Source organism: Phyllostomus hastatus, unplaced genomic scaffold (assembly GCF_019186645.2).
Source record: "Phyllostomus hastatus isolate PE091 unplaced genomic scaffold, TTU_PhHast_1.1 phas_scaffold_182, whole genome shotgun sequence".
Classification (NCBI taxonomy): Eukaryota; Metazoa; Chordata; class Mammalia; order Chiroptera; family Phyllostomidae; genus Phyllostomus; species Phyllostomus hastatus.
In genome coordinates this window covers 13,349,807-13,377,111 of record NW_025334013.1, presented here as the reverse complement: position 1 = coordinate 13,377,111, position 27,305 = coordinate 13,349,807, and the positions used below count along the sequence as shown (strand labels likewise).

General features: G+C 59.7%; 1 protein-coding gene across 1 annotated transcript; it reads left to right on the top strand.

The window, feature by feature from the left end:
• On the top strand, nucleotides 1-26,877 carry WNT4 (Wnt family member 4). Its single transcript, XM_045859517.1, has 5 exons — nucleotides 1-314; nucleotides 14,123-14,358; nucleotides 22,798-22,929; nucleotides 23,018-23,160; nucleotides 23,865-26,877. The coding sequence occupies exons 1-5, from the start codon at nucleotides 238-240 to the stop codon at nucleotides 24,330-24,332; spliced, it is 1,056 nt and encodes a 351-aa protein (XP_045715473.1). The 5' UTR covers nucleotides 1-237; the 3' UTR covers nucleotides 24,333-26,877.
• Nucleotides 26,878-27,305: the final 428 nt, after the last annotated feature.

Sequence of the window (27,305 nt, the reverse complement as noted above, 5' to 3'; positions counted from 1 at the left end):
CCGCCGCCGCCGCATCCCGGCTCTTGGGCGGCGCTGACAGTCTGGTCCGCGCCGGGCAGCGGGCGCAGCAGCGGGCAGGGCTGCCGGCAGGCACGGAGGCAGAGCCCGGCTGCGCGCGCCCCGGCCCGCGCCCGGCGCCGCGCCCTAGCTCACTCGTGGGGTGCCCACCTGCCGCCCCGACGGGAGGCCCCCAGCGGCCGCAGCCGCTGCCCAGGGACGGGCGCCCGCGGCGGCACCATGAGTCCCCGCTCCTGCCTGCGTTCCCTGCGCCTCCTCGTCTTCGCCGTCTTCTCGGCCGCCGCGAGCAACTGGCTGTAAGTCGGGCTGGGACCTGGCTGAACCCGGCAGGGGCCAGGCGGGGCGGGGCAGCGGGCACGGGGGGGCGCTCCGCAGGTGTCTCGGCCGCCGGACGCGAAGCTCGCTGGCGCTCTCCACTGCCCGGGCCTCCCTTTGGACACCCCTCCTGCCTGGTCCGGCTCACAGCCCAGAGGCAGCAGGGGTGGCGGCGGCCTCCGCACCCATAGGCGGCCTGGGGCGCCCCAGAGCGCAAGGGGGTGCGAGTGGGGAGCGGCCACCCCGGTGGGGTGTCGGGCGTGGGGCGCAGCCCACGCTGGGCTGACAGGTCACCGAGGAAGCCCATTTTGGGGAAGGACTCCGGGCCATAGCAGCAGGTTAATCTTGAGACGTCCAGGAGCGAGCTCCCCGCGCCGAGCTGCGCCGCGCTGCGGGCTGGGCTGGAGGCGTGCAGGGACCTGTTTCTGCTTGGGGGGCGGGAGCTAGGGATAGAGGAAGAGCAGGGACCGGGACGCGGGGCCTCCGAGAGCCCTTGGCTGGCGCGGGCTGGCCTTGGTTCTCCCTGGGGCAAGAAGGAACTCCGTCCAGCCGTTAGAGAGGACAACAGCCCCCCACATCGCGGCGCCTCGCCTAAGGAGGGAGGGGTGGTGACTGCTCGTGACCTGTCTGTTTCTCTTCGAAGAGGGCCTGACTCAAGGGACTCCCTGTGAAGGGACAGGAGGTTGGCTGGGAAGCGTGGGGGCATTCTAAAGGGATGAGCTCGGCCGTGAGTCCACAGGGAAGAGAGAGGACCCTAGACTCCTCCTCCATCGCCCTCAGTAACTATTCCCCAGGCTCCCGGCTTAACCCTGGCCCAGAGCGCTGCCCTCATCCTCTGTGGGCAGCCAGTGGGGAGCCAAGCTCCAATATTGATCTGAAAAGCATGAGGTGGGAAGGGGGTTAGCCAACAGTGTAGCCGGGGTTTCCATGGAGACAGCGGGAGAGGAAAAAATTCCCTCTGCATCAAGACCAAAGAACAAATATCTCCCATGAAATTGCCTCGAGTGTCCAATGGCTGTTGCTATGAGGTCATTGCGGCCAGTCGGGGCCCTGCAGGCGGGAAGGAGAGTGTTCGCTGGGGTCCGAGCCACCCAGGGCTTGGGGGACGGAGGTGATGTGGAATTCTCCCAGCTGTTGGGAGCGAGGACTCCGAGGCCGCCTGAAGTGGCTGCAGAGCTTTTGTTTTTCTTGGAGGTTTGATTTGATTAACACTTCAGGGGCAGTGGCACAGTGTACAGAAACCAGGGCATCCCCACCTCCTCCCGCTGCCCGCCCGGCACTCCGGCCCCCTGAGCGGGGGAGGAATCGCAGGGCCCCGGACGGGAGCTGACTCGGGCTTGAGGGAGTCTGGGGTCCCTGGAGCTGCCTCTTGAAAGCATGGGTCGAGAGCCGGGTCCCCACCAAGAACGTGAGCATCGGGAAGAGTGAGGGCTGGGCTGACCGCCCAGCAGAGGGACCCGGAAGGGCCAACAGGGGAGTGGCAGCCCCAGGGTCTGACCCAGGCCTTCGGGGGGGAGAGGACGTCATCCGTGGTGGAACGGCCTTCCAGGGCATCTAGTGTTTGGGCTCCGTTTCCAGATGAGGAAACTTAGGCCCCAGGAGGGGAAACCACTCGCCCGAACTCAGAGCCAAGAACCGAGCGCAGGTGCTCTGACTCCCGGGCAGCGCCATGCCCCCGTCCCTGGAGCCATCCCACAGCTGGGCCAGTGTGGCTCAGGTGGTGTCACATCCCAGCCCTAGCTCTGGGTCACGCCAACCAGGGGTATTCCAACAGCTCAGTTCTCATTCTGGCGCCACAGGGGGGTGGGGTGAGGGAGAAGCAAGGTTGGCAAACCTGTTCTCCGCAACGGAGATGGTTCAGGTTGCCACGGAGCGGTCTCCGGATGACCCTGCTCACTCCCGCTCTGCCCTGGGCTTCGGGCTTCGAGCCAAGGGTCTCTGCTCAGCCCACTGCAGAAAGGACAGGGTCTCCCCAGGACCCTAGCCCACCAGAGAGGCTGTGATGGAGCAGAGATCTCTGGGCACATCCAAGACTAGGTCACGGACTTTGAATCTGTCACCCTCCGTCCATCCCCAGGCCAGGGACTGAGGTGGCCTTGCTTGAGATCTGTGTCACAGCCTGGACTTCCAGGAGCTCGGGGTCTAGAGAGAAAGACGAGATGAGAAGCAAACTCACGAGTGGGTGGGACAATGCACATGCTGTCACTGGCAGAGGAAGGAGTTACGTGTGAGCAGGAGCAGTCACGAAGTGCGGGGCTTGGCCTGGAGGTCAGCGTCGTGACCATACAGATGATAGTTATTATAGCTCCCACTGGGCTCACTGCACCCGACACCATCGGACCCCTGTTTCACGGAGGAGAAAATGGGGGATCCTGGAGGTAATTGCCCAAAGTCACCTGCCGAGTAAATGGCAGAAGGATCTGATCCAAAATCTGCCTCTAGAAGGAAAAGCTGCAGGCAGGCAGGCAGGCATGGTGGCTGGCACTGGGTCTCTGTGAGTGTGAGCCGTGCGGGAGGTCTGGCCCCAGGAGGGTGGCTGGCAGCACCCTCAGAGGGGCAGGGCCTGGCTGACCACTCCCCTCTTAGTACCTGGAGTCGGGCTGCCGTCCAGGGGCTGCCGTCCAGGGGCGGCTGGCTGGCGGGGTGCGAGCGCCGGCACTGTCTGTCGTCTCGGAAGGGCAGGCGGGCGGGCGGGCGGCCTGGCAGGGAGGCCAGGTGTCCCGCTGCGTGCAGCTGTCGGCGGGACGAAGCCTGGAGCTGGGAGGGCTCCGCAGCCCGAGGCCTGGGCAAGCCCAGAGAGGCTGGAAGCTGTTGATTAGACTTGTGTCTGGCAGGCGGAGTGAGTTGACAGCTTGTGGTAGCTCCCACCACTGAGGGAGGGATGGATGGGTGGGTGAAAACCGACCATCAGTGGATGGCCTGGGCTCCGCCACAGACCTGGGCTCAGAAGCATCTCTGACCGTTCCCCCAGGTGCTGGGGCGGTGCTGGGAGTCGGGAGATGGGGTTCCAGTCCCAGCTCTGCCCCACACGTGGGGTGACCTTGGGTGGGCCTCTTCCATCCTCTGGGTGGCAGTGGTCAGCAGTGGCTCCAAACCCCCAGATGAAGTCTTGGGAAGAGTCACAGAACTGACGGACAAGCTAAGGGTTCATTGTTTGGGGTTTCCTGGAGGAAGGCGGGGGCACGCTGAGCGGGGGTCCCAGCACAGGCCGGCTAGGCACCGGCAGGTAGCCCGTGTGGCACCCAAAGACAGTCCAGCAGAGTGGCTAAGCACTGGGTCTCCGGGACGACAGACAGCCGCAGTTCCATCCCAGCCCTGCCACTGACCAGCTTGGTGACCTCGGACAGGTGACTCGACCTCTCTGAGCCTCAGGAGCCTCATCTGTAAAATGGCTTCCCATGCGGGGGGTTGCGAGGCGAGCGAGAGGCCACGCACGGAGCCTCTGAGCACAGAGCCCGGCGCACCAAAGGAAGCGGCAGCCGTGGCTGCTGCTGTCTGTGAGACGGGGCCGTCGGGGCCCTGTCTACAGGGGCACTGGAGAGAACAGGCTTTCAGGGTGCTGCTCCCAAACCCCATTTACCCCAAACTGTTCTGTCCATATCCCTCGACCTGACGCAGCCCACACGTGTAGGATTCCAGGCCGCCGCCACCCCGTTCTTCAACCAGGGCCCCGACAGGAGCCTCGCAGAGTGAGGGAGGCCCAGCCTGGCTCGCAGGCAAAGCCCGCTGGCCTGAGGAGGGGTTGCTGGGAGGACCCTTTGGTGCCCCCGGGGGCAGCATCAGGTTTCTCCCTGGATCTGGCTTCTGTGGGTGGGCATCTCCCAACCCAGTTCTGGGCATCTGCTCCCCCAGCGGGCCGGGGAACTCCCCTGGCCCGGCACTCTGGGCACAGCTCGCTGGGCCAGGTGTGTGTGGAGCCAGCCCGGGTGTCAGCGCCAGCCCCACGGGCAAAGGTGTGGCCTGCCTCCCCCGGGAAGTGTCCCCCTAGTCCCCGGCTATAAAGGGTACCTCCCCCCCTTCTAAAGAGTGAAAGCCTGCCCTCTCGGAGCTCCTCCAATGGCTCTGGGCACTGAGCACCATCACGGGCGCACCCACATCCCTCTGCAGCTCGCCCCGTGCCAGCCGGAGCCTGCCTGTGCACGGTAGGGCGTCTGCAGCATCCCTGGCCTCTACCCACCAGATGCCAGTAGGAGCCCCAGCAGACGACAACCAAAAACGTCTCCAGACATTGCCAGATGTCCCCAGTGGGGCACACCACCCCCAGTGGAGAATCAGTGGTTTACAAAGCGCTTTCACACCCACCACCCTGTCGGGACCACAGAACCTTCCCCCCCACCCCCACTGCCCTCAGAGGAAGGAGGCTGCACCCTTCTCAGCGCTGCTACAGAGGCTCAGAGGCGCAGTGACTTCCCCAAGGACATTCTGAGCATCGGAAGCAGGACTCACTCTCGCATTTCCTGATCGCGGGTTGTCAGTCCCCTGCCCCTGGGACTGTTCTGGATCGTGTACAGCTGTCAGCCAGCAGTGCGGCTTCTTCTTCTGCAAGGTCATGAACGGCTGGGGCCGAGGCCGTGGCATGAGCTCCGCTCGGCACCCTGGGAGTGCCTGACGTGTGCCCGACGTGCGCCCGATGTGCAGTCAGTACCTGGAGGATAAAGGAAGGAAGGGCCGGTCCCCTGCAGAGGGCTTTCAGCTGTGGTCAGCTGGCGCCCTATCTTCAGAGACCTCGAGTAGGAGGGAGTTCCGCTCCATGTCCCCGAGCCCCAGGTGATGCTAAGATGTGCCAAAGTGGGTGTCAGACAGTGTGGCTGTCACTTGGCCAACCTGCTGCTCTGGCCTCAGCTCCCCGGCGAGGGCACACCCCTCAGAGCCAGGTTAAGCTCTGTCTACCCCTCACCCTGCATCGCGGGGCCCCGGGGACGGCTCTGCCCGAGGGGTTTGCTCAGGCGGCAGTGACGACCCAGCTGTCTGCTGTGGCTTGACTTTTCTCCCCTCAGCCCTGGATTAGCAATTGAGCAACTCAGCAAGCATCTGACAAGGCAGTGCTCCCCAAACCTGTTGAAACTCGCCCAACTCGGGCCCTGTGGGTGCGTTTGGAAAGCTGAGCATTTGCACCAAGCCTCCGCTTCTTGTTCCTCCCTCTGGGAAGAAGGGCTTGGCCCGAGCCAACCTGGCACAGAGTTGGCCAGGGAACCACTAATGGGAGTGACAGCCGCACGCCATTGGCCCCGCCGTCACCCCCACTCCAAACAAGCCCGCAAGCGCCTCCGCAGGTTTGCTCGGCAAGCTCAGCTGGACGGCCAAGCTGCGACCCCGAGGTTGCTGTCCAGATTTCCACGGGAGTTGCCAGGTTTTATCTCCGAGTCCTGAACTGCTTCTTCTGTGATTCAGCCAAGCTCAGAGAAGGCTCGCTCCCTGCTGTGACCCCACCAGCTCCTCTTCCCCATCGGAACCCCTCCCCCTCCCCCACGTCCTGGCAAACTTGAACCCAAACTTGAAGAGATCCCTGGCCAAGTCAGAACCCCCCGCAGCCGCAGCCACAGGCGAGGGGACCTGGTCTGAGAAGAGGAGGGGTGGGAGGAGGGTGGGAAGAGGGACTGATGCATCTGGGGCGGGAAAGAGCCTCCCGACAGCTCACGGCTCAGGAGGGAACTTCGGAGAGGCCCACGCGAAGCTGCGGGAAATTGCCAGTGAGACCGGAGGGGCCTCTTTTCTGCTGTGACTCTGAATGGTCCTTTCAGACCCTATTTCTCACTCCACTCACACACCAGTCCTATCCTACAGGATCGGGGCTCAGGAACTCTTCCCCAGGAGCTGGAGACCTCAGAGTTTTCCTCTCGGGTCAAGGATGCCCAGCTGCGCTGGCACCTGGGCAGCGAGGACTGAATCCCAGCCACCAGAGTGAGAGGGGCTCTCAGAGATTGTCAGCTCAGCCCCCTCTCAGGACACTGAGCCTCCAAGCCGCAGGGAGGGGGGTGGAGGTGCCTGCTGTGCCCCATTCAGTCATGGCAAACACTTATCTGTTAAGGCCTGCTCGGTCGGGCTCTGGGTGGGGTGCTTGGGGTCCCAGGGCACATCAGTGGTGGAGCTGGAACGCCATCCCAGGTCTCCCGTCTTCCCAGGACAGCCCCTGCAGTGGAGGCGAGCAGACCGGCAGCCCCTCCCCCCAGCCAGTCATTCTCTGCTCCAGGGGGTGAGCAACTGGAGCAAGGAAGGAACCAACGTTTTCCCATCTGCCCTGTGGGGGTGGGGGCATGGGTTTGGCCACAGGGTCTCCCAGGATTGGGCCTTTTTAGGAGGGATCCACCATGGCCAAGGAACTCACGAGAAACCTGGAGTTACCAGAGCACAAGCCTCGCTCCGGGAAGCTGGCGCTGGACACAGCTCAACTGGGGTTTCACCCATCCCTCCTCGCTGCCCCCCCCACCCCCGCCTCCAGGGCTGCCTCAGTGGAACTAGGAAGGGCAGTTCAGTCGGTCCGTGGCTACAAGGGCAGGAAAGGCACTTGGGACAAGGGTGGGTGGGCCTTTGTGAGAGAGAAGCTGTCTGCTGGCAAATTAGAGGGCAAGGCAAGGTCAGCAAGTGCCCTAAATTTGACACACACTCACCTCCCCCAAACACACCTGCCCCACAGAGAGAAAGAAAATTCTCACCTTCTGGCAGGGCTCTGGGGTCTTCCCGGCTCAGGTCTGAGCGGCCACCTTCCAGCCCTGAATCAGCCCCCAGCCCCCCTGGGAACAGACACTGTGAGATGGGAAATGTGGGGGGCTTCCCAGACAGGAAGTGGGGGACACGGAGCCCACAGGAATGAAGTGCGGGCAGCTGGGACACCAGGGTGATGGAAGGAATGGGAACTGGGAAACCAAGAAGTAGAAAGCGGGGGTGCTGAGTCTCCTGAGGACGGGAGTGAAAGGAGCTGGGGATCCCAGGAGACGGGAAGAAGGGGACAGTGCCCTGAGGTGCAGAGGTGGGGACTTGAGCTCCAGAGGCGGCCATCTTCCCACCCACCCCCGCCCCACGGAGGAAGAGCCCTTGCAGCAACGAAAACTGGGCCTGGTGTGGAGAACCCTGGAGTCACGCTAAAGCTGGGCAGCACCTACTACCCCACACCCACTGCGAGTGTCTCCAAGGCCGGCCCCCCCTCCCTGGCTGCCCCTCCGGGGGTTTCAGGCCAGTGGCAGTGGCTCCTCTTGTGGCCCTAAAAGCTGTGGAGACCACAGACCCAGACACTGTCCAGGCAGCCACACAGCCCTGGAGACATGTCCCTCTGCAGGACCCCTCACTCCTCCTGAAAGCAGCCCGGACGCCTTCACTGTGGTGCAGAAAAGACACAGGGCTCTGGAAAGACTCGTCGTGAAAGAAGGAAGCCGCCTTCCTCCAGTCATTGTCCACTGGTGCCCAGCCACCCTGTCCTCGGTGCCCTGGGCCACCCTTGGAGCCTGGTCAGCCAGCCCAGGCTCAGGAGCCAGATGGCCCTGTTTGCAAACCCTGACCACCCCTGACTGGCTGCATGGCCTTGAACACATGTCTCTGAGCCTCAGTGTCCTCCCCTGTAAAACGGAGGGGATAACACGCACCTGGCCAGCCCCGAATGGATGCAATAAGGATACAGCAAAGCATGCCACTCTTGTTGGAAGAGTACAAGTGACAGGAGATGTCAGGTGCCTCTCTTCCAGTCATCTAGTCCCACAAATAGTTTGGGCACACCTGAGCTTGTCATGGACACCCACTGTCCCTGCCCTCCTCACCCCAGTGTCCTTGGCTCCTGAACATCTGACAACACCCCCCTCCCCACCCCGTCCTGTCTCTCAAACGCCTGGTCCCTGAAGCATCCACCTGGTGGGCCAGAAGCGCTAAAAAACACGTTCCCTAGCTCTGCGTGCTCTGTCTGGGGACTCTGTCGAAAGTCTGCCGCTGGGACCGAGGCTGAAGTGGCCCAGTGTTCCAGAAGGGAGTGTGTCCTCCCCGGGGTGTGCTCAGCTGAAAAGAAAGTGCTGGGGACCTGGGGCTAAGAGAGCTCCCAGAGTCAAGCAAAGCAGACAGACGAGTAGAACTGGCCTGAGGGCCAGCCGGGGTCCAGCCCGAGCGGCTGTGACGAGGCTCGGAAACAGCAGTGGTGATGATCAGGATGCCGGTGCACGCCTTAACAGCGATGGGACTGTAACAATGTTGCCAACAGCAGCGGAGTGCCGGCTCTGTGAAGGTTTCACTCCTGTAAGATTCCTGAAATAAAAACTACTGCTCTCCCCATTCTGTAGATGAAGACACCGAGGCTCCGTGATGCCCACTAACTTGCCTCGGGTCTCCCAGAGGAGGGATCCGGACTCCAGCTGCCATCGCTCTTGCACTATGTGCCGCACTCAGGGGTCAGGGTCTCGGGGACAGGGGTGCCCTGGGGGAGAGGACAGCAGGATACTAAGACCATGGGTACAGAAATGTTCAAAGATCTGAATAACTGGGGGGTGTGGTGGGGACCTTGGGGAACCAGGTATGCCCCACCTCCCACGAGAACACAGTTCCGGATGGGTTCCGTGTCCCTCTCACTGTCACCCGGACCTGCATCTCCCAAAGGGGCTCGCTGTTCGGCAGGCACTCCGTTTCCTTCGGGCTCCTCCTCCCTCTCGCTCGGCCTTCCTCCTCCCTGGTGCCACAGGCAGGACCGCTCCTGAGGAGACTCTAAATGTGGCCCGGGCAGGCAGAGAGGCCAGAGGGAGGGGGCAGAGAGGCCTGGGCCGGCGTCCCAGCCCCCACCTGGACACCCGCAGGGCCGGGACCCACGCCACTGATCTGCTTGGCCTCCCAAACGCTCTAGCTATTTCCCCTGTCCTGTCCTCTGGACGCGCAGAGGAAGCGCCGGGGAGGAGCCCCAGAGGTGCGGGTTTTCCTCTAGGAATTTGTATATATTTTTTAAAAAGCAAGCAAACCTGGAAAAGCTTGGGACAAGCCCAGCTAATTTTAGTTTCTAATGAAAACAGCAGGTGGCTGAGAGGATCTGATCTCCCTGGCAGGGCCAGGGCGCTCCAGCCTTGCAGGCTGCAGGCACGGGCCGAGGCGCGGGGAGGGCCTCCTGGGAGGAGCCTGAAGGACCCGCAGCCCCCCTTGGAGGAGATGGGGCACGAGCTGGCTGGCAGCCGTGGCCGGGGCGGCCTGGGCTGGTGGGGTAACCTGATCGAAGGCACGGCTGTGGCTAGAGTCCTGGGTGGCCGGAGCAGCAGGTGGCAAATTGCTAAGCCTGTACTCAGCAGTGGCAGGAAGAAGCCTAAACTGGGGCAGCGCAACTAGGACGGGAGGAGAAGCAGGGATGGTCGAGGCCCTCCCCCGGCCGGACAAGCCCAGCGGCAGCCAAGACCCATCATGCCCAGGCTCCGTCTCCCCCAGAAATGGCTTGTGCAGTCGATGTTTGAGTCCAGCCCAGCTCCAGGGTCAGCAGGTGGCATGCATGTCTCTGGGGGAAAGGTTGAACTACCTTAGGGTGTAGAGAGGGGGTTCCAGAGGCCCCCAAGACCAGGTGGACCTCGGCTCTAAGGGTCTCCACACCCTCAGCAGGCTAGAAAGCTGTCCCTCACCCCCCCACCCCCACCCCCACACACACACCCTTACCTACCCTGAGTACTCTGCCAGGAGGTGAACAGTGGGACCTGGTCAGGACAGAGCCCTCTGTGCACACTGGAAGTTTTTATTAAACACTTTCTGCGTGCTGCAGCCCGTCCCAGGCACAAGCAGAGCCCAGGCTGGCAGGACACCACGGCACAGACCCACAACCAGGGTACAGGGAAAGAGAGTCCCCTGTCAGAGCCAGATTTGCATTACAAGCATTGCCACTCACTAGCTGGGTGACTTTGGGCGAGTCACTCCACTTCTTCAGGCCTCAGTTTGCTCATCTGTAAAATGAGGGCAGACACCCTAAGGATACCAGACAAGCAAGCAATGCAGGGGTAGCCTGCGATGCCCATGGTCCTCACTTTCTCCACCGCGTTTCCAGCTCTGGCACCCAGCCCTTCCCAGGCAAGACCATGGGCTCTAGGAGAACCAGGGTGGGGGTGGGGCCGTGCCTCCTGTGGCTTGGAAGGGGACAGCTGCTGGGCCAGATAAAGGCAGGGGCTGGGGGTGGTGGGCATCAGTGCCAGCTATGGGGGCAGGGACACTCCCTGGTGGAAGAGGTTTCTCAGCTTCTTCCTGGAAGCTGTCCCAGTGACTCACAGCCATGGCAGCCCAGCAGCTCACCCCTAAATCCCTACTACTGTTATTTCAGCCCATCTCTCCTCATTGAGCTCTGAGCCTCCAGGAGGCGGGTAGGAGGCCCCTCGGGTCCATCTTACTCCTCGTCAATGGCAGGAGCTCCATCTCTCAGCCTGGCATGGGTCCAGGAGGCCTTGGAGGCCTGAAACCCCCCATCCCAGCCTATAGAAGCAGGGCTGCTGACTCTGACAGTGGCAATGACCATGCAGACCCACTGGTTTATCCTACCCATGAGGAGATGGGCTCCCAGAGGGGCAGGGACTTCCCCGAGGTCACACGGTGGGCAGGTGGCCCAGCCAGGCCTCCCTCACCTGTCCACCTGCCCACAGAGCCCCTGCGCCTGAACAGCTCCCTTCCCCGGAAGCCAGGACCCAGCACAGTCCAACCTGGCCCCTTGGCTAGATGCAGAGGGAGCACAGGTGGAGATGGGACAGAACAACTCCGTGCCCCCATGTCACAGAGGATATAGGTGCCCCTGCCCTTCTCCAAGAGGCCAACCCTGGGTCTGAACAGGAAAGGATCCAACTCGAGGCCCAACTCCTTGGCCCCTCACTGGTGGCCTCCTAAACACGGACCTGGCCCTCAGCCAGTAGCTGGGCTCTTGGCGCCCCCTGCAGGCCAAGAGCACCAGGTGGCCCGCTCCCTAGGGGACCCCTTCCCTCAGCGGGCAGAGGCCCGGGAGCACCCCGGCAGCACTGAGAAGTCAAGTGTCCTCCTTGCTCCACAGACGAACCCTCTCTCTGCCCCTCAACCACCTTCCTGCCCTGGGTCCCTCTAAGAGGCTCAGGCTGCTGCCAGGGCACCACGTCTCTGTGCATCCGCTAGGCAGGACCTGGTAGAGAAGACAGAGGTGCCCGGGAAGGCAAGAGAAGACAGGTTGGACCGCCTCAGCCTGAGACCACCCGCCTCTCACTCATCCATGCTGCCAGGGAAGGGAGAGATCCTCACGGCCTCGGTGCACCCACCATGTGCCCAGCTCAGAGCCAGAGGCAGCAGCCACATTAAATCACATTAACTTCTCAGGGCAGCCCTCTGGGACCGCAACCATTCTCTCTCGAGACAGCCAGGCTCAGACAGGCTGCACAGCCCAGGAGCTGCTGCTGCCATGAGGATGAGCATGGGTCCCAGAGTCAGGTCTCCCGCAGGCTGAGAAGGGAGCACCCCCAGTAGTTACCCAAGAAAGTCCCCTGAAGGACCCTCCAGGCCAGTGTCAGCCTGGCATCACAGCTGCTCCTGGGAACACGTTAAAAGCCTAGAAGCCACTTGGAGTGGGGCCCAGGCACCTGCGCTTTTAACAAACCCACAAATGTTTCACTGCACAGCCAGGTTGGAGAACCATCACTCTGGCCCAACCCACATGCCTGGCCAATGGAATGCAGCTGCTGCTTGCACACCTCCAGGGACAGAGGGCTCGGTGACAGCAGGCAGCCCGCCGGTGGCACCTTGCCTGTCCTCCTTAAGTTGGACGAGCCCAGCTCTCAGTAGCTTCCGCCCACTGGTGTCAATTCTGGCCATTGAGCCACATAAAAGAGCAATGTCTCTACCAACAGCTCTAAAGTCAGGCAAAACCTGGTTCGAGTCCTGGCTGCACTTCTTGCTATCAGTGTGATTTTGCACAGAAGTCAAGTTGCTTAACCTGTCTGTGCCTCGGTTTCCCCCTCTGTAAAATGAGAGTCTACTGTATTTCTGAGAAGTCAGATGCAATAATGTGAGTAAGGTACTTAGCCCCCTAAGTTCCCTAAAAGCTTGCTATTTTTATGGTCATCATCATAAACATTTCCCATACTTTTTTTTTTTAAAGAGTTTATTTATTTTTAGAGAGAGAAGGGAGGGAGGGGGAGAGACAGAGAGAGAAACATCAGAAGGGAGGGAGGGGGAGAGACAGAGAGAGAAACATCAATGTGCGGTTGCTGGGGGTTATGGCCTGCAACCCAGGAATGTACCCTGGCTGGGAATCGAACCTGGGACACCTTGGTTCCCAGCCTGCGCTCAATCCACTGAGCTACGCCAGCCAGGGCCATTTCCCATACTTTAATGGAGTTTTCTGTGTACTTTTCTGTGTGGTCACCATTGATTCATTCAGTTCTCTGTTCAGCAAACAATCGTTGAGTTCCTGCCCCACTGCCTCGGACTCGCATCAGACCATCTTTCACATGCGAGATCCCTTTTACCTTCCAGAGTCACCACCGACTCTCCTCCCACCATTGGGCAGCCACTTGTACACCTACTATGTGCCAGGGACACTTGGGGTGGGGGATGACAGGCTGAGAGGCAGCAGTTACAGCACAAGCCGTGGAGACATCTAGACCTGGGTGGGCTCCAATCCAGGTCCACCCTTACAAACCACGTGACCATGAGCCAGTTACTTGACCTCTCTGAAACACAACGGGCGCTTAGTAGGTGCTCAGTGAATGCACTCCCCTTCCCTTGAGAGAGGGATTGCTTCTTCCTCACCAGGCCTTTCCCCATCCTGGTGAGCAATTTTGTGTCTTGCTCCCAGCCCCCTTGCCTCCTGGCCCAGATCACAAAGTATCTGTCATTAGGTGATGTGGTGCCTTCCTGGGCCCCTCAACCCACTGTGGAGGGAGGCAGGCAAGAGGGATGCCCTGGGGGTTTGAAGGGGTTTGAGGCTCAACTCTGGGGCTTGCTAACTCCATCACCTTGGACACATCGCCATCTTGGCCTTCATTCTGGAACCCACGTAATGGGCATTACAGTGATCCCCTCAGGGATGTGGGGTAAGGAGGCGCCAGGATGGAGTGCCTGTCACCGTGCCCAGTGTACACTGGGTGTTCAGTGAATACAGTGCTCTCTCCTGTCCTCCCTGAAGTGGGCGTATTAAAGTCCTTTCTCCCCGCACGTGCCTCACCCCAGAGTTCTCAACAAAAAGCATCTCATCCAGAGTGTAATCCTCGCCATGACCCTAGGAGGTGGAGCCCGCACTGTCGCCCCATCTTCAGGCTGTAAAACCCCAAGGGGCTGAGGAGAGATCACGGCATACTTGGTTTTTGAAGACTCTCTTGCCTGCCACCGCCTGTGTGCTGAGCACCCCCAGCCCGCATTGTCCCACCCCTGAGTGCTGCAGCTCTGCTGCTGGTCGCCACTGGATGGCCCTGGGATTGGCTGGCAGTGAGGGTCTTGGCTTTGCAGCCAGAAGGTGGGCTTAGGTCACTGGGGTGGCTGCCTGGGACAGGAAAGAGAGACGCCAGAGCAGACAGTGACTCCCAGCTACAAGGCACTTCAACAGGAAGGTGTAGGAGCTCAGGGGCTGGGATAACATCAGGGCAGGGAGGGACCCGTGGGGGCTCTGCCTGCTTTGGCCAAGCTGAGATGAGATAGAGGTGTTCTCGGGCAAGATGGCACTCCCCTGCCCCGGCCCCAAGAGCTGCGCAAGGGGGCCTGTCACTGGATCCAGACAGAAGCTCACAGCCAGGACCTGTGCTGGGACGAGTCGGTTCCCACAGACCTGCTGGGCGTGGCCTCGTCCTGGGAGTGGACGGGGAGGGACAGGGCTCTGCATCGCATTCCACCCCCACCGTCCTCTCCCCAGGTACCTGGCCAAGCTGTCCTCCGTGGGGAGCATCTCAGAGGAGGAGACGTGCGAGAAGCTCAAGGGCCTGATCCAGAGGCAGGTGCAGATGTGCAAGCGGAACCTGGAGGTGATGGACTCGGTGCGCCGCGGCGCCCAGCTCGCCATCGAGGAGTGCCAGTACCAGTTCCGGAACCGGCGCTGGAACTGCTCCACACTCGACTCCCTGCCTGTCTTCGGCAAGGTGGTGACGCAAGGTGAGGGAGGGGCTCGTGGGGGTGCCGGGGGAGCCAGTGGTGCCAGGGTGTGGACCCTCTACCAGGGGACCCCAGAAGAGACAGCCACTTCCTTGGCTGGGGAATGATACGCTCATTAGTGGCGGCCCGTTCAGTCATTTATCAAGTGGAAATAGCACCCTGCTCCAGCGAGGGCTCGGGGTGCGGATGGGGGTGCCGTGAGATGGGGGTGAGCCAGGAAGGCGGGAGGTGGGGGGAGAGCCATCTGAGGCAGCTGGCTGGCTGTTCGTGGTGCCGGGCCGCGCTCTGCAGGGTGCAGTGCCTTCCATCCTGGAGCGACCATCCAGTGTCACAAGGGAAGAAACTGAGGCTCAGACCCGGGCTCCTCGGAGTGCGAACAGCACAATCAGAATTGAGACCGGGGCTCCAGACGCCCACCCCGTGCTGTTGCACCTTAGCACTCAGCCTCTGGTCTGTGAGCCCCTTCCCACGCGTCTGTACCTTTGATGCCCCGTACTGAGACCCGCACCACGCCCAACCCCGACACCCAGGGACAAACGGCACCAGCGTCTGTCCTCTCGGGCTCTCAGTCAACAACCACAGCTTAGTAGGGGCAGAGGTTTGCACGCCAATAGCACTAACTAGGGACCAGACACTGTTCAGAGTGTTTTAACTCACCTGGCCCTTTTGGGATAGACCTCTATGTTACAAAAGAAGAAACTGAGGCACGCAGAGGGTTAACTCGCCCAAGGTCACAGAACTAGAAAGTGGCAGATCCAGGACGCGAGCCCAGGCAACCCAGCTCCAGGGTGTTCCTCTCACCCACGATGAGACAACGCTGTGACGGAGGGGACACGGGAGTCTTGGGAGCCCAGGGGTGGACCCCTCCTCTGGCCAGGGCTGGGGCTCACAGCAAGCATTCCCAAGAAGGTAAGCCCTCAGCTGACGCCAGAAATATGAGAAGGCATTAAGCCCAAGGAAGGTGGGCCAGGGCATAGAGAATGTTCCACGCAACCAACTGGAAGCCTCCTTGAGAGGTCACCGGGTCAAGCCTCTGCCCTCGAGGAAGTGCTGTAAACCAGCTGCCTCTTTTTCCACTTCCTGAGCATGAAACTGACACTCCTGGGCCACCAGCAGTCGATGGGGCCCTATGACGTGCTCAGGCAGCGAGAAGGCGTTGCCTGGGCCAACCTTTGTCTTGGCACCTGTGGTCCTGGACGGCCAGGGCTGCTGGGCTTGTGGCAAACCATTTGGATGTTGTTGGAAACCAACTGTGATAGAAATTTGGAAGCCATTCTCCTGGGAGCTGGCGGAGGCCAGAAAGGCACGATCGTGCTTGGCATTGCTGAGCACTGCTGCTCCAGAGAAGAGGCCGAGGCCCAGCGAGCGCTCTGGTAGTGGAGGATTTCCCGGGACGGTGGTGCCACTGCTGAGGGCCGGGCTGCCTGTCCGGTGAAGCCCGGATACTGGGTCAGAATCACAGACTGGGCGTGGGAAGGCCCTCTTACACAGCAGGCGTTCGGTGTCAGGGGTGGACTAGTAGGTGGACCAGCAGGTTTCCGGCCCCGTCAGACCCCCAGCCTTTGCACGTGCTGTGTCCTCTGCCCTCCTTCTCTGCCAACTCAGCAGGCCCCTCCTCCAGGCCGCCAGCTCCCATAGGTAGGTGGTTGCTTTTTCCCTCTGGGCTCTCAAGCTCCTTGTTGATGCCAGCGTTCTCCCCTCTGCCCTTTTTTTTTTTTTTGGTTTGTTTTTGTTTTGTTTTTTGGTAATTTTTTGTTTTGAAATCATTTCAAACTTACAGAAAAGCTGCAAAAAATAGTACAAGGACATGCTATATATACTCTTTATCCAGATTCACCAACTGTTCACATTTTACCCCATTTGCCCTATGAATTTCTCTCTAAAAACACACATGCACACTTTTTTCCAAGCCACTTGTATCCACACGGCTTTAGTTCCCCCCTTTAGAGTGAACTGGGGTGCCTGTCCCCCCCGACCCCTAGACCTCGAGCTCTTCCGAGGCAAAGGTGATGCCTCATTTACCTGCTTCCCAGCACCTGGCAGAGCCTGGCACGCAGGAGACAGTCGCTGAATGTCCTCCAACGACCGGAAGCGAGTCAGGGCAAGGACTAGAGGAGCAAGGAAAGGCACGCATGGGTCAGCGCTGGCCCGAAGCCAGTGAGGGACCCCAGTCCTCGTCTGTGCTCGTGACAGGAACTGAGGAGGGGCCCAGCCCTGGCTCAGCAAGCTTGGGAAGACTCTGAGAACCCTCCCCGGCTTGGCCGGGACCCGCTCCCGATGACAGTTGGAATGGCTTGGTCAGACGCCCAGTCCCCTCCGAGCTGAGTCAAGGTGCCCCGCCCCCGGACCCACCACACCGGCCGTCCTCCCCTCCATCCGTCTCCTCACTTCGTATGTTTTCATTTTCTCCCCGAGTAAAATTCCTCTTGGAAAAGCCTTAATTTGTCTCCACTGAACAAGCGGGGAAGGGACTTGTCCGTTCCCAGGCCAGCGTGCTACTCTCAGGAGGGGCAGGGGTTGGTGAGGCAGCTGCAGGGGGCGCGTGGCAAGCATGACCTCGAGCGGTGACTTCACTCCTCCAAGCCCCGGCATCCTCACCTGTCAGTGGGACCGGCAGGTGCGCTGACCTCACAGGGTTGTCACGAAGATTCAGTGACGTAATGCATGGCAGCACTTAGTGTAGCCCCTGACCCAAGAAGAGCCGTCCGTCATCACCAGCTGCTGTCGTTTTTGGCGGCGGTAGCAGCAGCGGCAGCGGCGGCAGGTCTGGCCAGGCCTCCTTCACAGCCCCCCGCTCTGGGAATTGGGGGGCTTGGCCAGGACCGCATTCATGAGCTGCCTGGCTGGGGTCATGACCTCAGACAGGGAAGAGGCCAGAGCTAACAGACTGCCCCCGGAGCCAGGCATGCAGTTTGTTGAGGGGCTCGTGTGCTGTCGCATCAGATCGCCCTGACTCTGCGAGTGTGTAGTGTTGTTCCTGCTTCACAGCTGAGGGGGTGCTCAGCAAGCAGGGGCGGTCACACGCCCGGGTCCAGGACCTGCCAGCTCTTGGCTGTGACATCTCTGGGAAGGTCCTTCCATTCCCTAGCCCCACCACCCTGCTCCCCACAAAGTGGGACAATCCAGAACCAACCCCCTGGGACCCCCGTCAGGATTCAGAGATGGTATCTTTGGGGGGCTGACTCTCCCACAGAGCCCCCTGTCCCTGCACACACCCCCCCCCGGCTCTCTTACTGCCTGAGTCCTCCCAGCCCCCACCTCTGCACTCCCCCGACGCCAGGCAGCGGAAGCCACCCCCTGCTCCTGTCCTACTGAGGTTCAGGCAGACAGTGAGATAATGGTGACTGGTGAGGACAGTGTGTGCTCTAAGTGAAAATCTACCAGAAATTTGGTAAAATTGGCATCTGGGGAAGCCAGGAATGGGGGCCAGAGGTGGCAGTTCTTGGCTGAGCAGGTGCTAAGGGCCAGATGTGGCATGACCTCTGGGCCATTTAGTCACTGCTTCCTCCCAGGGCCCAGAGCAGCACCTGCGCGTGGTAGGTGTTTGTTGAATGAATGAAAAGGCTTTGAGGATGGGAGGCAGAGGCCACAGAGTCTGATGAAGGTTGGGGGCCTTCGAGAGCAAGACAGGAAGAGGGAGTCTCAGAGCGGGTGGCCCGAGCAGGATGGGAGACGCGGCAAAGGCCGAGCAGACTCCTCTCCTGCTTCCACCCACAGACAGCACGGGCCTCCCCCTGCCTCTGCATCTCGCTGTGACCTTAACCAAGTTCCTATCCTGAGCAAGGGGACCCCGTGAGCCCTGGGGCCCCTTCAGTTCTGGCTGCCACAGTCAGGGATGGATGTGGGGCACTGGCCACAGCGAAGCAAAGATTCCAGCCGGGCCCCTCTCTCCACCCCCACATGGCTGGCGTCAGTGAGGACACCCTGCGGACAGTGGCATCAGGCTGGATTTGGGAAGTAAATGCTCTTCAGTCCCGGGCAGTCACTCACTAACACCTGTGTTCTCATCTTTGTCCTCAACAATATTGGTATCACATGTCGACCTATTGCCTTTCTCTGGGTGACCTCTCAGGCCAGCCTTTTGGTGACATCAGACCACTTAACAGGCGGCAGGAGCACCCCCCAGAGACATTCTGCCACTGAGAGTTCCTTGAGGACAAATTCACCTGGGTGCTCCCACGGCACAGTGTAGGGCCTAGCTCACAGTGGGCCACCAATAAACATTTGGGGTAGCGACAAGGTCGAGTCTCTGCCCTAAGGAAGGGGTTAGCCCAATGGCAAGGACAAGGTCAACTGACTGACCTTCAGAGTGTGTGCGGCCCATCACATTGATTAGCAAATGAATAAAGTGGCATTAATCATCCAACAATAGTCCCACAAGAGCTATTGAGTCTTGAGTGCCTACTATGTGCCAGGGACTAGACTAAGCACGTTCCTTACTTTACCTCATCGATTTCCAGAACGACCTGATGAGGTCAGTAGTACTGTCTGCCCCATTCTATGGACTGGAAAGCTGCAGTCACACATCTAGGGTGTGGCAGCGCCGGGACTCCACCCCAGGCCTGCCCGGTGAGCATCCTCACGCTTCCCCAACCCCACCCGTCTCCCAGCAGCTGTGAGGGCCCCACTCTGTGCCCAACCCTGCGCTGGGGGACTAGAGGAGAAGTACAAGGGACAGCCTGGTCCCAGGAGCTTCTAATGTGGCTGCAGAGGCCAAACACGAGATACTTACGGCCTGCAACCCGATTCTGATCGTGAGGGCCAGGCGGGCCAGTGAGCGCGAACTCGTGATGGTGGGAGGGAAACGTGGAAGAAGTGCGTGGGTCTGGCCTGCAGGGTGGCAGGACTTCCCGTGTTCAAATTGGGAACAGAGAGGGAGCAGAGAGGGAGGGGTCTTAACACGGCTTTGTCCAGCTCCAAAGCCTTTCCTCTCCGCCCTGTCCCTACATCGTCTCTTAAATCCAGAGAGGTTTCCTGGAAGTGACAGAACCAGAACTCAGGCACAGATGGATTTCAAGGATAGGTGGCCTTTTGCAGAGAGAGCAAAAGAAGCTAGAAAGGTGTGCTGGGGCGAGAACAGGGAATGATCTCTTTCTCAGAGGCCCGTGCCCATCCTTCCCACCTCCCCAGGGACTACCACCAAATCTGCTCTGGGAACACCCAAGTTACGCTGGGGGTGCCACTTCTACCAGGACACGGGCCAGGTGCCCATGGCTTCCCTCCAGCCCAACTCAGCCTCATCTGGGTCTCCTCCAAACAACCCCCCACCCCCCAGCTAGGATGTACTTCCTTCCAACAGCTGGAGAGATGTTGCAGGTGATGTGCTCAGATTGTTCCATTTCCCTCTTGGCCACAGACTGGCTGAGGGAATCCCAGACAAGCCACTGAGCCTCACTTTCTCCTCCACAGAGCAGAGCCGGAGAGAGCTGGTTGCTCCAGCTTTTGTGAGCCATAGACGGCATATGCAAAGGCCCTGGCATCCTCAGAAAGGGGAGCCATTACTGGAGCCACTGGAGCCACAGGACAGTGCTGAACTCCCAGCCCCGGGCAGCCTCAGCACGTCAGCAAAGACAGCCCTGAGACAGGACCCAGAGGACACACAGGACTTAGCCCAGTGGAGCCGGCTAAGGAGGTGCCCTGGGAAGGAGAAAAAAGCAGGAGGGAGTTGAGTGTAGGATGGGCAGATGGCTCTACAGAAAAGGCAGAAGGCTGTAGGGTGGCTGCTGGCACCTTGGAGAGTCCTGCCTTACCCTGGGCCGGCTCTGCTGTCCCGGGAGGACAAAGCCAGGACTGTCTTTCTCCTGCAGCTGGAACAGGCAAACCCTGAGCAGGGAGCAGTTATCTACCACGTGGCTGGGACCTCCCTTCTCCTTCGCTTGCAGGCGCGTCACGATCCTTTTTCTCCCTCAGCAGCCTCTGCCAGGTGCCCTAGTGAGCGAGGCCCCGGCCTGGGCACCTTGACAGAGGGGAGAAGCGGGAAGGGGCCGCAGCACCAGAGTCAAAGGACCGGGGCCCAGGGCCAGTTAGAAAGAGCTGGAGGAGCCACTGCCATCGGCTCTAGGGGCACGGGGGCTTGGCCACGTTCTCCAGGCCTTCTGTGGCCTGCCGTGCTGAGTACAGGGGCCAACTGCTCACCATCCCCCAGTGAAGAACCCGCAAAAGTAACTGGGCTTGTCCTACAGCACGTGAGATTTAGAGCAGACCTAAGGAAGTCCTTTGCTTCACAGGCAGTGGGAAGAGAGCGGCTGCATGTCCATTCCTGGGGGCTCCGGCCATGGGGCAGGGTAGTGTCAAGGCTGAAAGCTCTGGAGCCAGGATACCCAAGTTCAAATTTCAGTGCCACCACTTCCCAGCTCTTTTACTGGACAAGTGACTTCACCACTCGGTGCCTCAGTTTCCTCATCTGTAAAATGAGGGTTAAAAGTTGCTACTTCATAAGATTATTGTGAAGAGTACATACACCATGTGAAGGAAGCGCTCAGCACCCAGCACAGAGTAAGCACTCTGTAAGTTTAGCTCTTTCTTTCTTCCAGAAAGCCTTCCTTCAGGCCCACTCCCAAGCTAAGAAAACCATAGCGTCCTGTCCCCAAGGCCAGGAGGGGACATGGAGTCCTGGCAGAAGATGGGTGTTGGTTTGGGGAATGAGGCAGAGGTCTCCCTGGGCAACCTCACAGGGCGCCCTGCACCCCAGGGCCACGAGCCCTCAAGACAGGAGGCGAGGCCAGAGCTTGGGTGGCCCAGGACCGCCCGAGAGCCCGGAGAAGCAGAGGAGAAAGGACCGTGCCAGGCCAAGATCTGGGGCCCACGGCCCTATCTCCCGCTTTCCCTCCCCCCTTGGTCTTTGGGGCAAAGAATTGTGCTGGTTCAGGCCTGGAAATACCAGAAATACCAGAAACTAAAGTCGTCTCTCTTTGGGCGGCCACAGCACAAAACCAACCAACATGATCCTGCTATTAACCTCGATTAACTTGGAGAGGATTCCATCTCAGGCTGTCGAGGCCCCCGTGGCCCCAGCCAAGGCCCCTGATGCCGGCCCAAAATGGCCAGGCCAGGGCAGAGGGTGGGCAGTCGAGAGCGGGTGGTGGGCAGTATCCCCAGTCCGAAGGGCCGAACCAAGAACAGGGCATCCTGAGCCACCAGGGCCTGAGCTGCCCCCACCCCAGCTCAGCTTTTTCTGCTGCCCGTCCGCAGACACGGGCACAGAGGAGGTGATTGTTTCTCTCTGACCACGGCGACTGCTCCCCAGGGCAGCCGAGAGCACAGCCCTGGGTGTCGCAGAGGTAATTGCCAACCGCGGGGCCAAAACCTGCCCCCTCCACTCCTGCGGACACAGACACTCCAGCGAGAGACAGAAGGACAGTCACGGGCACACAGAGGCCCTCAGAGGGCCCAGCAGAGGAGCAGGGCCTGTCTGGTCACACTCCCAGCCAGCCATGCACACATGCACCACGCTTGCACTGCACGCACACACACACATTCCCTCCCACCACCCACACCCCCAGAAAGAGGCTCCACAGAAGCTACACCCCCTGAGGCACAGTTCCTAGGAGGATAAAAACACCCATTCAGGCAGGGGGCAAGGGCAGGCACCAAAATAGAACCGCTGAGAAGTCATGGGCGGAAGGGAAAGAACAGGCACAAAGGCAGACAGACCTGTGCCTGAGTCCTGATTCTATCACTTTCCCTCCCCAAACCTGCACTGTGCCATCTGTAAAATGGGGACAGATAGAGCTCCTGGTGGTAGAGGACCTGCCCTCATCAGCAGTGGTGAGGTATAGAGTAGGGACCATTGTCTCTTTAAATAACTTACTCTTACTGAGAGAGATGAGGAAGCAAGAGGACATCAGGAACAAGCTCAGCCTGAGCTAGAAGGGCTGGGGCAGGAACCTAAGGTGGGGGGACCCCTCAGAGCCCAGGGGGGCCAGCTGGGAAGCAGGTACAGAAGAACACAGGTTTTAGAGGAAGCCAGGTCTGGGATAGCAGTCACAGCTCTGTAGTCTGGTTACTGTCCAGTCACCTCTCTGAGCCTGTCTTCTCTCTCAAACGTCGTGAACATCACTAGCCTTCTGGAGGGGGCTGTGAGAACAGCAACCCCACAGAAGCTAAGAGCAATGAAGCTGGGCTGTCTGCTCGGCACGTACCGTTGACTGGTCTCTGTCTCGTGGGGACGGTGAGAGCACTGACCTCACAGCACCTGTGAGGGTACAATGCTCGGCACACGTGAAGACAGAGGGCAGTGCCTCGCACATATAAGTGTGCTCTGCATCCGTGCGGTGAGAATGCTTGCCCGCACAGCACCACTCCTGGCCTCTGGGAGTCGGCCTGCCCCGATCTCTCCAGGGGCCTCGATTGTTCAGGTCCCACATGCCCCCAACTCTGAAAAGGAGGGTGTGGAAGGAGCACCAGGACCCAGCCCTGCCCCCCCTCTGCCTCCCACAGGGACTCGGGAGGCGGCCTTCGTGTACGCCATCTCTTCAGCAGGTGTGGCCTTCGCAGTGACACGGGCGTGCAGCAGCGGGGAGCTGGAAAAGTGCGGCTGTGACCGGACAGTGCATGGGGTCAGCCCCCAAGGTAAGTGTGGGACAGGCGGAGGCATGAGAGGGAGAACAAGGGCCTAGCCACCACTCACCCGTGGCCCCTTCTGCCCACTGCACCCCAGGCTTCCAGTGGTCAGGATGCTCAGACAACATCGCCTACGGTGTGGCCTTCTCACAGTCATTCGTGGACGTGCGGGAGCGAAGCAAAGGGGCCTCGTCCAGCCGGGCCCTCATGAACCTCCACAACAATGAGGCCGGCAGGAAGGTAGTGTGTCATTTCTTCTGCCACCATCACCACTGGGACAGAGGTGGGCTCGGCAAGGTCCCTCAAGCACTCTCCCAACCCACATGCCATTCAGACAACATTTGCTCAGGCTCTCTCCAGCACCAGGCGCCTCCTGGCAGGGTGGGGAACAGACAGGGGCGCAGGTGTCACCGAGCAGTGTGCGTGGCCCTCCCACACAACACACTTGCTCCCCAACACACCTTACCCATGCGTACTTATGTACATAGGTGTGTCTCCATCCCTCTGTGTCAGTCACCCCCCTAACAGGTAGCACAGCTAGGATTTGAATCCTGTGTCCCAGCAAAGATCATGGGCTTAAGTCTGACACCACCTGCCTTCTCCATACCTACCGGGCAAGGTTTCTGTGCAGGCTCAGTGCAGCCATGGTCTTCCCCATCACGTCACTTGTCACTCGCTGTCCCTTGACAATGCCCTTTAAAATGTCCCTTCCCCATCAACTGCAAGTGCCCCAAGGGCAGTGACAGTATCTTCAACTGTCCCCAACTTACCAGCCTACCATGGCATATAGTAGGAACTCAATACAGAGGAAGCATGAAGTCCACCTTTCTCCAGTTCTGCAGCATGCCCCCCCGCCATGCCCCCGCTGTGTGCCCCAGAGCAGCCCCTCCCCAGCCCCCCCGACACATCTCCTGACGGCTGTCTCCCCGCCCTGTCCCCTGCAGGCCATCCTGACACACATGCGGGTGGAGTGCAAGTGCCACGGGGTGTCGGGCTCTTGCGAAGTAAAGACGTGCTGGCGAGCCGTGCCGCCCTTCCGCCAGGTGGGCCACGCACTGAAGGAGAAGTTTGATGGTGCCACCGAGGTGGAGCCACGCCGCGTGGGCTCCTCCAGGGCACTGGTGCCGCGCAACGCGCAGTTCAAGCCGCACACGGATGAGGACCTGGTGTACTTGGAGCCCAGCCCAGACTTCTGTGAGCAGGACATGCGCAGTGGCGTGCTGGGCACGAGGGGCCGCACATGCAACAAGACGTCCAAGGCCATCGACGGCTGTGAGCTACTGTGCTGTGGCCGCGGCTTCCACACGGCACAGGTGGAGCTGGCTGAGCGCTGCAGCTGCAAATTCCACTGGTGCTGCTTCGTCAAGTGCCGGCAGTGCCAGCGGCTGGTGGAGCTGCACACGTGCCGGTGACTGCCGCCCAGCGCATGCCCAGCAACCACCTAGTGGCCCGGGGAAGGCCGATAATTTAAACAGTCCCCCACCACCCACCCCAAAAGATACTGGTTATATTTTTTGTTTTGGTTTGGTTTTTGGGTCCTCATGTTATTTATTACCGAAACCAGGCAGGCGACCCAAGGGCACCAACTGGGGTCTCCCTGAAGCCTGGGTCTTTGTGGCTGCCACTGACCAAAGGGACCTTGCTCATGCTCCCAGCTGTCCACACGTGGCTGCTGCTGACCACTCATTTGTTACCTGTATCCGTTTTTCTACTTGTAGACTTAAGGTGGAAAACAGGACTGTTACAGCCACAAGCCTGCTGACCCTGCCACCTAGGGAAAGAGGTGGCCCTATGGCAGGGGGATATCGGTGCCATTTTGCTGGAAGTTGCACCCCCACACATACACACGGACCCCTGGCAGCTTCAGCCTGGTGGCCTTGTCTTCTCAAGCACCCTGGAAAGGGAATGGGCAGATACCAGGTCAAGAGCAAAGGGGTAATTGCAGCCCTCCATGAGCAGCTGGAGGTTCAATTTCTGTGGGACCTTCCGGGCAGGAAGAACAAGTGAGATGAGAGCAAGAGAAAGCTACAGTCCCACCCTGGGGCCCAGACTGCCTGTCCTCCCCCTCAGAGAGGGAATCCCTCCACTCCCTGGTCCCTCCCAGGCAGGAGTATAGGCTGCCATCCTGGACCAGAGATCCTAGCAGGGCCTTTGCAGTGACACCCCTGTGTGAGTCTCTTCCTCACAGTGCTGCTCCTCCGAGAAACTAAGAATGGAAATGCTCACACACAGAGAGGGAATGTAAGAAAGCCCTCTCCCAAATATTATTTCACTCAATCAAATTGACTGAGCAAATGCTGTGCTGGAGGCCCTGTACTGGGCCATCTCACTGGATGCTGGAGAAGACAGGCATGCTTGCGCCCATTTTACAGCAAACGGCAATGCCCAGTCGGGTCACAGAGCAAGCAAGATGCAGAGGCAGAGACACAAGATCCCTCCATCCAAAGCTCCTCCTGAGCTCCTGTACCCAAAGGCCCAGAAACTGAGGGTCTTCTTGGTCTGAGACTTGGGTCAGGGACTCAGGTCGGAGGAGAGGAGCCTCGAGGCAGATGGAGGCACAGACACAGACTGAGCTAGAGCCCACACGGTTCCTGAGGGCAGAGCAGACTCTGAGAAACAAGGTAGGCAGCTGCAAGGCACCCCTATCTCTGGGTACCCTGGATACTAAAGAGTCCCCCAGAGACAGCCTTAGCCACCCAGGCCTGGCCCTGCACAACAGCCAAGCCATCGGGAACCCAGTCCAAACCTTTGTGAGCAAGACAAGCACACAGCAAGACCTGGCCTGACCCAACTGCTTCCAGGGTGGGCTCCCAACCACCAGAGAAACTCACTGCCAGCCCAGTATCCAGGCTTCCCCCACATCGCGGTTCTAGGCTCCTGGTTTCAAGTCTTGAGCTCTGGGGTCCCCATTGGGGGTTCTTAGACCCCAAGCTCTCAGCTCCAGGGTTCAATGTCTGAATTCAAAGTCTCAGATTCAGAACACGAGCTCTGGCCTGTAGAAGCTCCCTAGGCCTGTGGTTTGTACCTCCTGGTGTTGGCTCCCTCACAAAGAGGTCAACACTCTTGGCCTCCAACCAAGCTCTCTGCTCAACGTCCACCCAAGAAGGCCAAAACCAAGTGAGATGCTGGAGCCTCATTCGAATGTGGGGATAATCTTGGGGCAGGCAAGCTCTGATGTGGATGAAAACTGAGCCGACTAAGTGTCCCCACAGCTGCCCAGCTGGGCTCACTGCTCTCCTGGCGGGCTCTGTTCAGCTGTCTGCTCAGTGCCAGGGAAAATACCATCCCTCAATGGCACAGGCCAGACCCAGAGAAAGGAAGCAGTGGGAACCCCTCCCCCTCCAGAGATAGGGCTGAGCCACTCTCCCCGCTCCCCAAGTCCTATCCCCACAGCCAAGGGAATAGCAGGACCAGGACGAATGCTGGTTTGATGGGCACTGCCTCCAGGAAGAAGTGAGAGGGTCTGTGCCAATTCACATGCTTTACTTTTCTGCCTGCCAGGGGGCTCCCCAAAGCTGATACTCCTGGGATTCTGAAGGGTTTAACCTCCGTGAAACAGACTAGATTCTAGGAACCTCTGCCAGCCCGACCACTACCACCACTAGCACCCCAAAGGCCAAAGGGATCCACAGCCACAGGAAAATGGAGCTTCCTTGGACACACCCTCCTCTAAACTGTCCCAAATAGAGGGAGAACTAGCATAGGCCAGACACAGCCCACCCACCCTGCAAGCTGGCCAGAAGTCCAAGTCCCGCCCCAAACCTTCTCCACTAACTTTGCCACAGGCAAAGGTGATGTCCTCTGAGGCCTCGGGCTGGATAAGCCCCAGCTCTGGATGCTGCTGCCCCTCTGCTGCCCCATCCCATCTTCCAATTTTTATACTAGGCTCCTTGCCATTGTGACATCCCCATGAAATAGTCTGATGCACGATAAAATGATTATTTCTTTATCTTGCAATTGTGGCAGTGACTTTTTCTATAGAAGAGAGACTTGGGAAAGGATGTGTAAAAGGTAGGTACACAGTAGTAATCTCTAGATAGGGGCACCGTTTGCCCTTGTGAGTTGCCTTGCGAGGAACTGGCCTGATGGCCACGAGGGAAGGACCCACCGGCATGCTCTCTGGAATTCACGTGAACACACAGAGGCCACATCGGCACTTCACTGAGCCATGATCAGCTATTTGAACGTTGGCCTGAGCCAGGGCCTCAGCACCCTTCTTGAGTGCTGATGTGAAGAGGAGACCAAACACAGTGACGGGGAGGGTATGGTGAAGAGGGGGCCACTTGAGAAGATAGGGGACCAAGGAAATAGAACCTAGCTCCTCTCAAGGACACAGGTGTTCAAAGCCCTGGCTACAACAAGTAAACTCCTGGATTGGAGCCAAG

Coding starts and splice junctions, on each gene's coding strand:
- WNT4 (XM_045859517.1), top strand. CDS start 238: ATGAGTCCCCGCTCCTGCCTGCGTTCCCTGCGCCTCCTCGTCTTCGCC. Junction 14,359..22,797: donor CGGCAAGGTGGTGACGCAAG/GTGAGGGAGGGG, acceptor TGCCTCCCACAG/GGACTCGGGAGGCGGCCTTC. Junction 22,930..23,017: donor GCATGGGGTCAGCCCCCAAG/GTAAGTGTGGGA, acceptor ACTGCACCCCAG/GCTTCCAGTGGTCAGGATGC.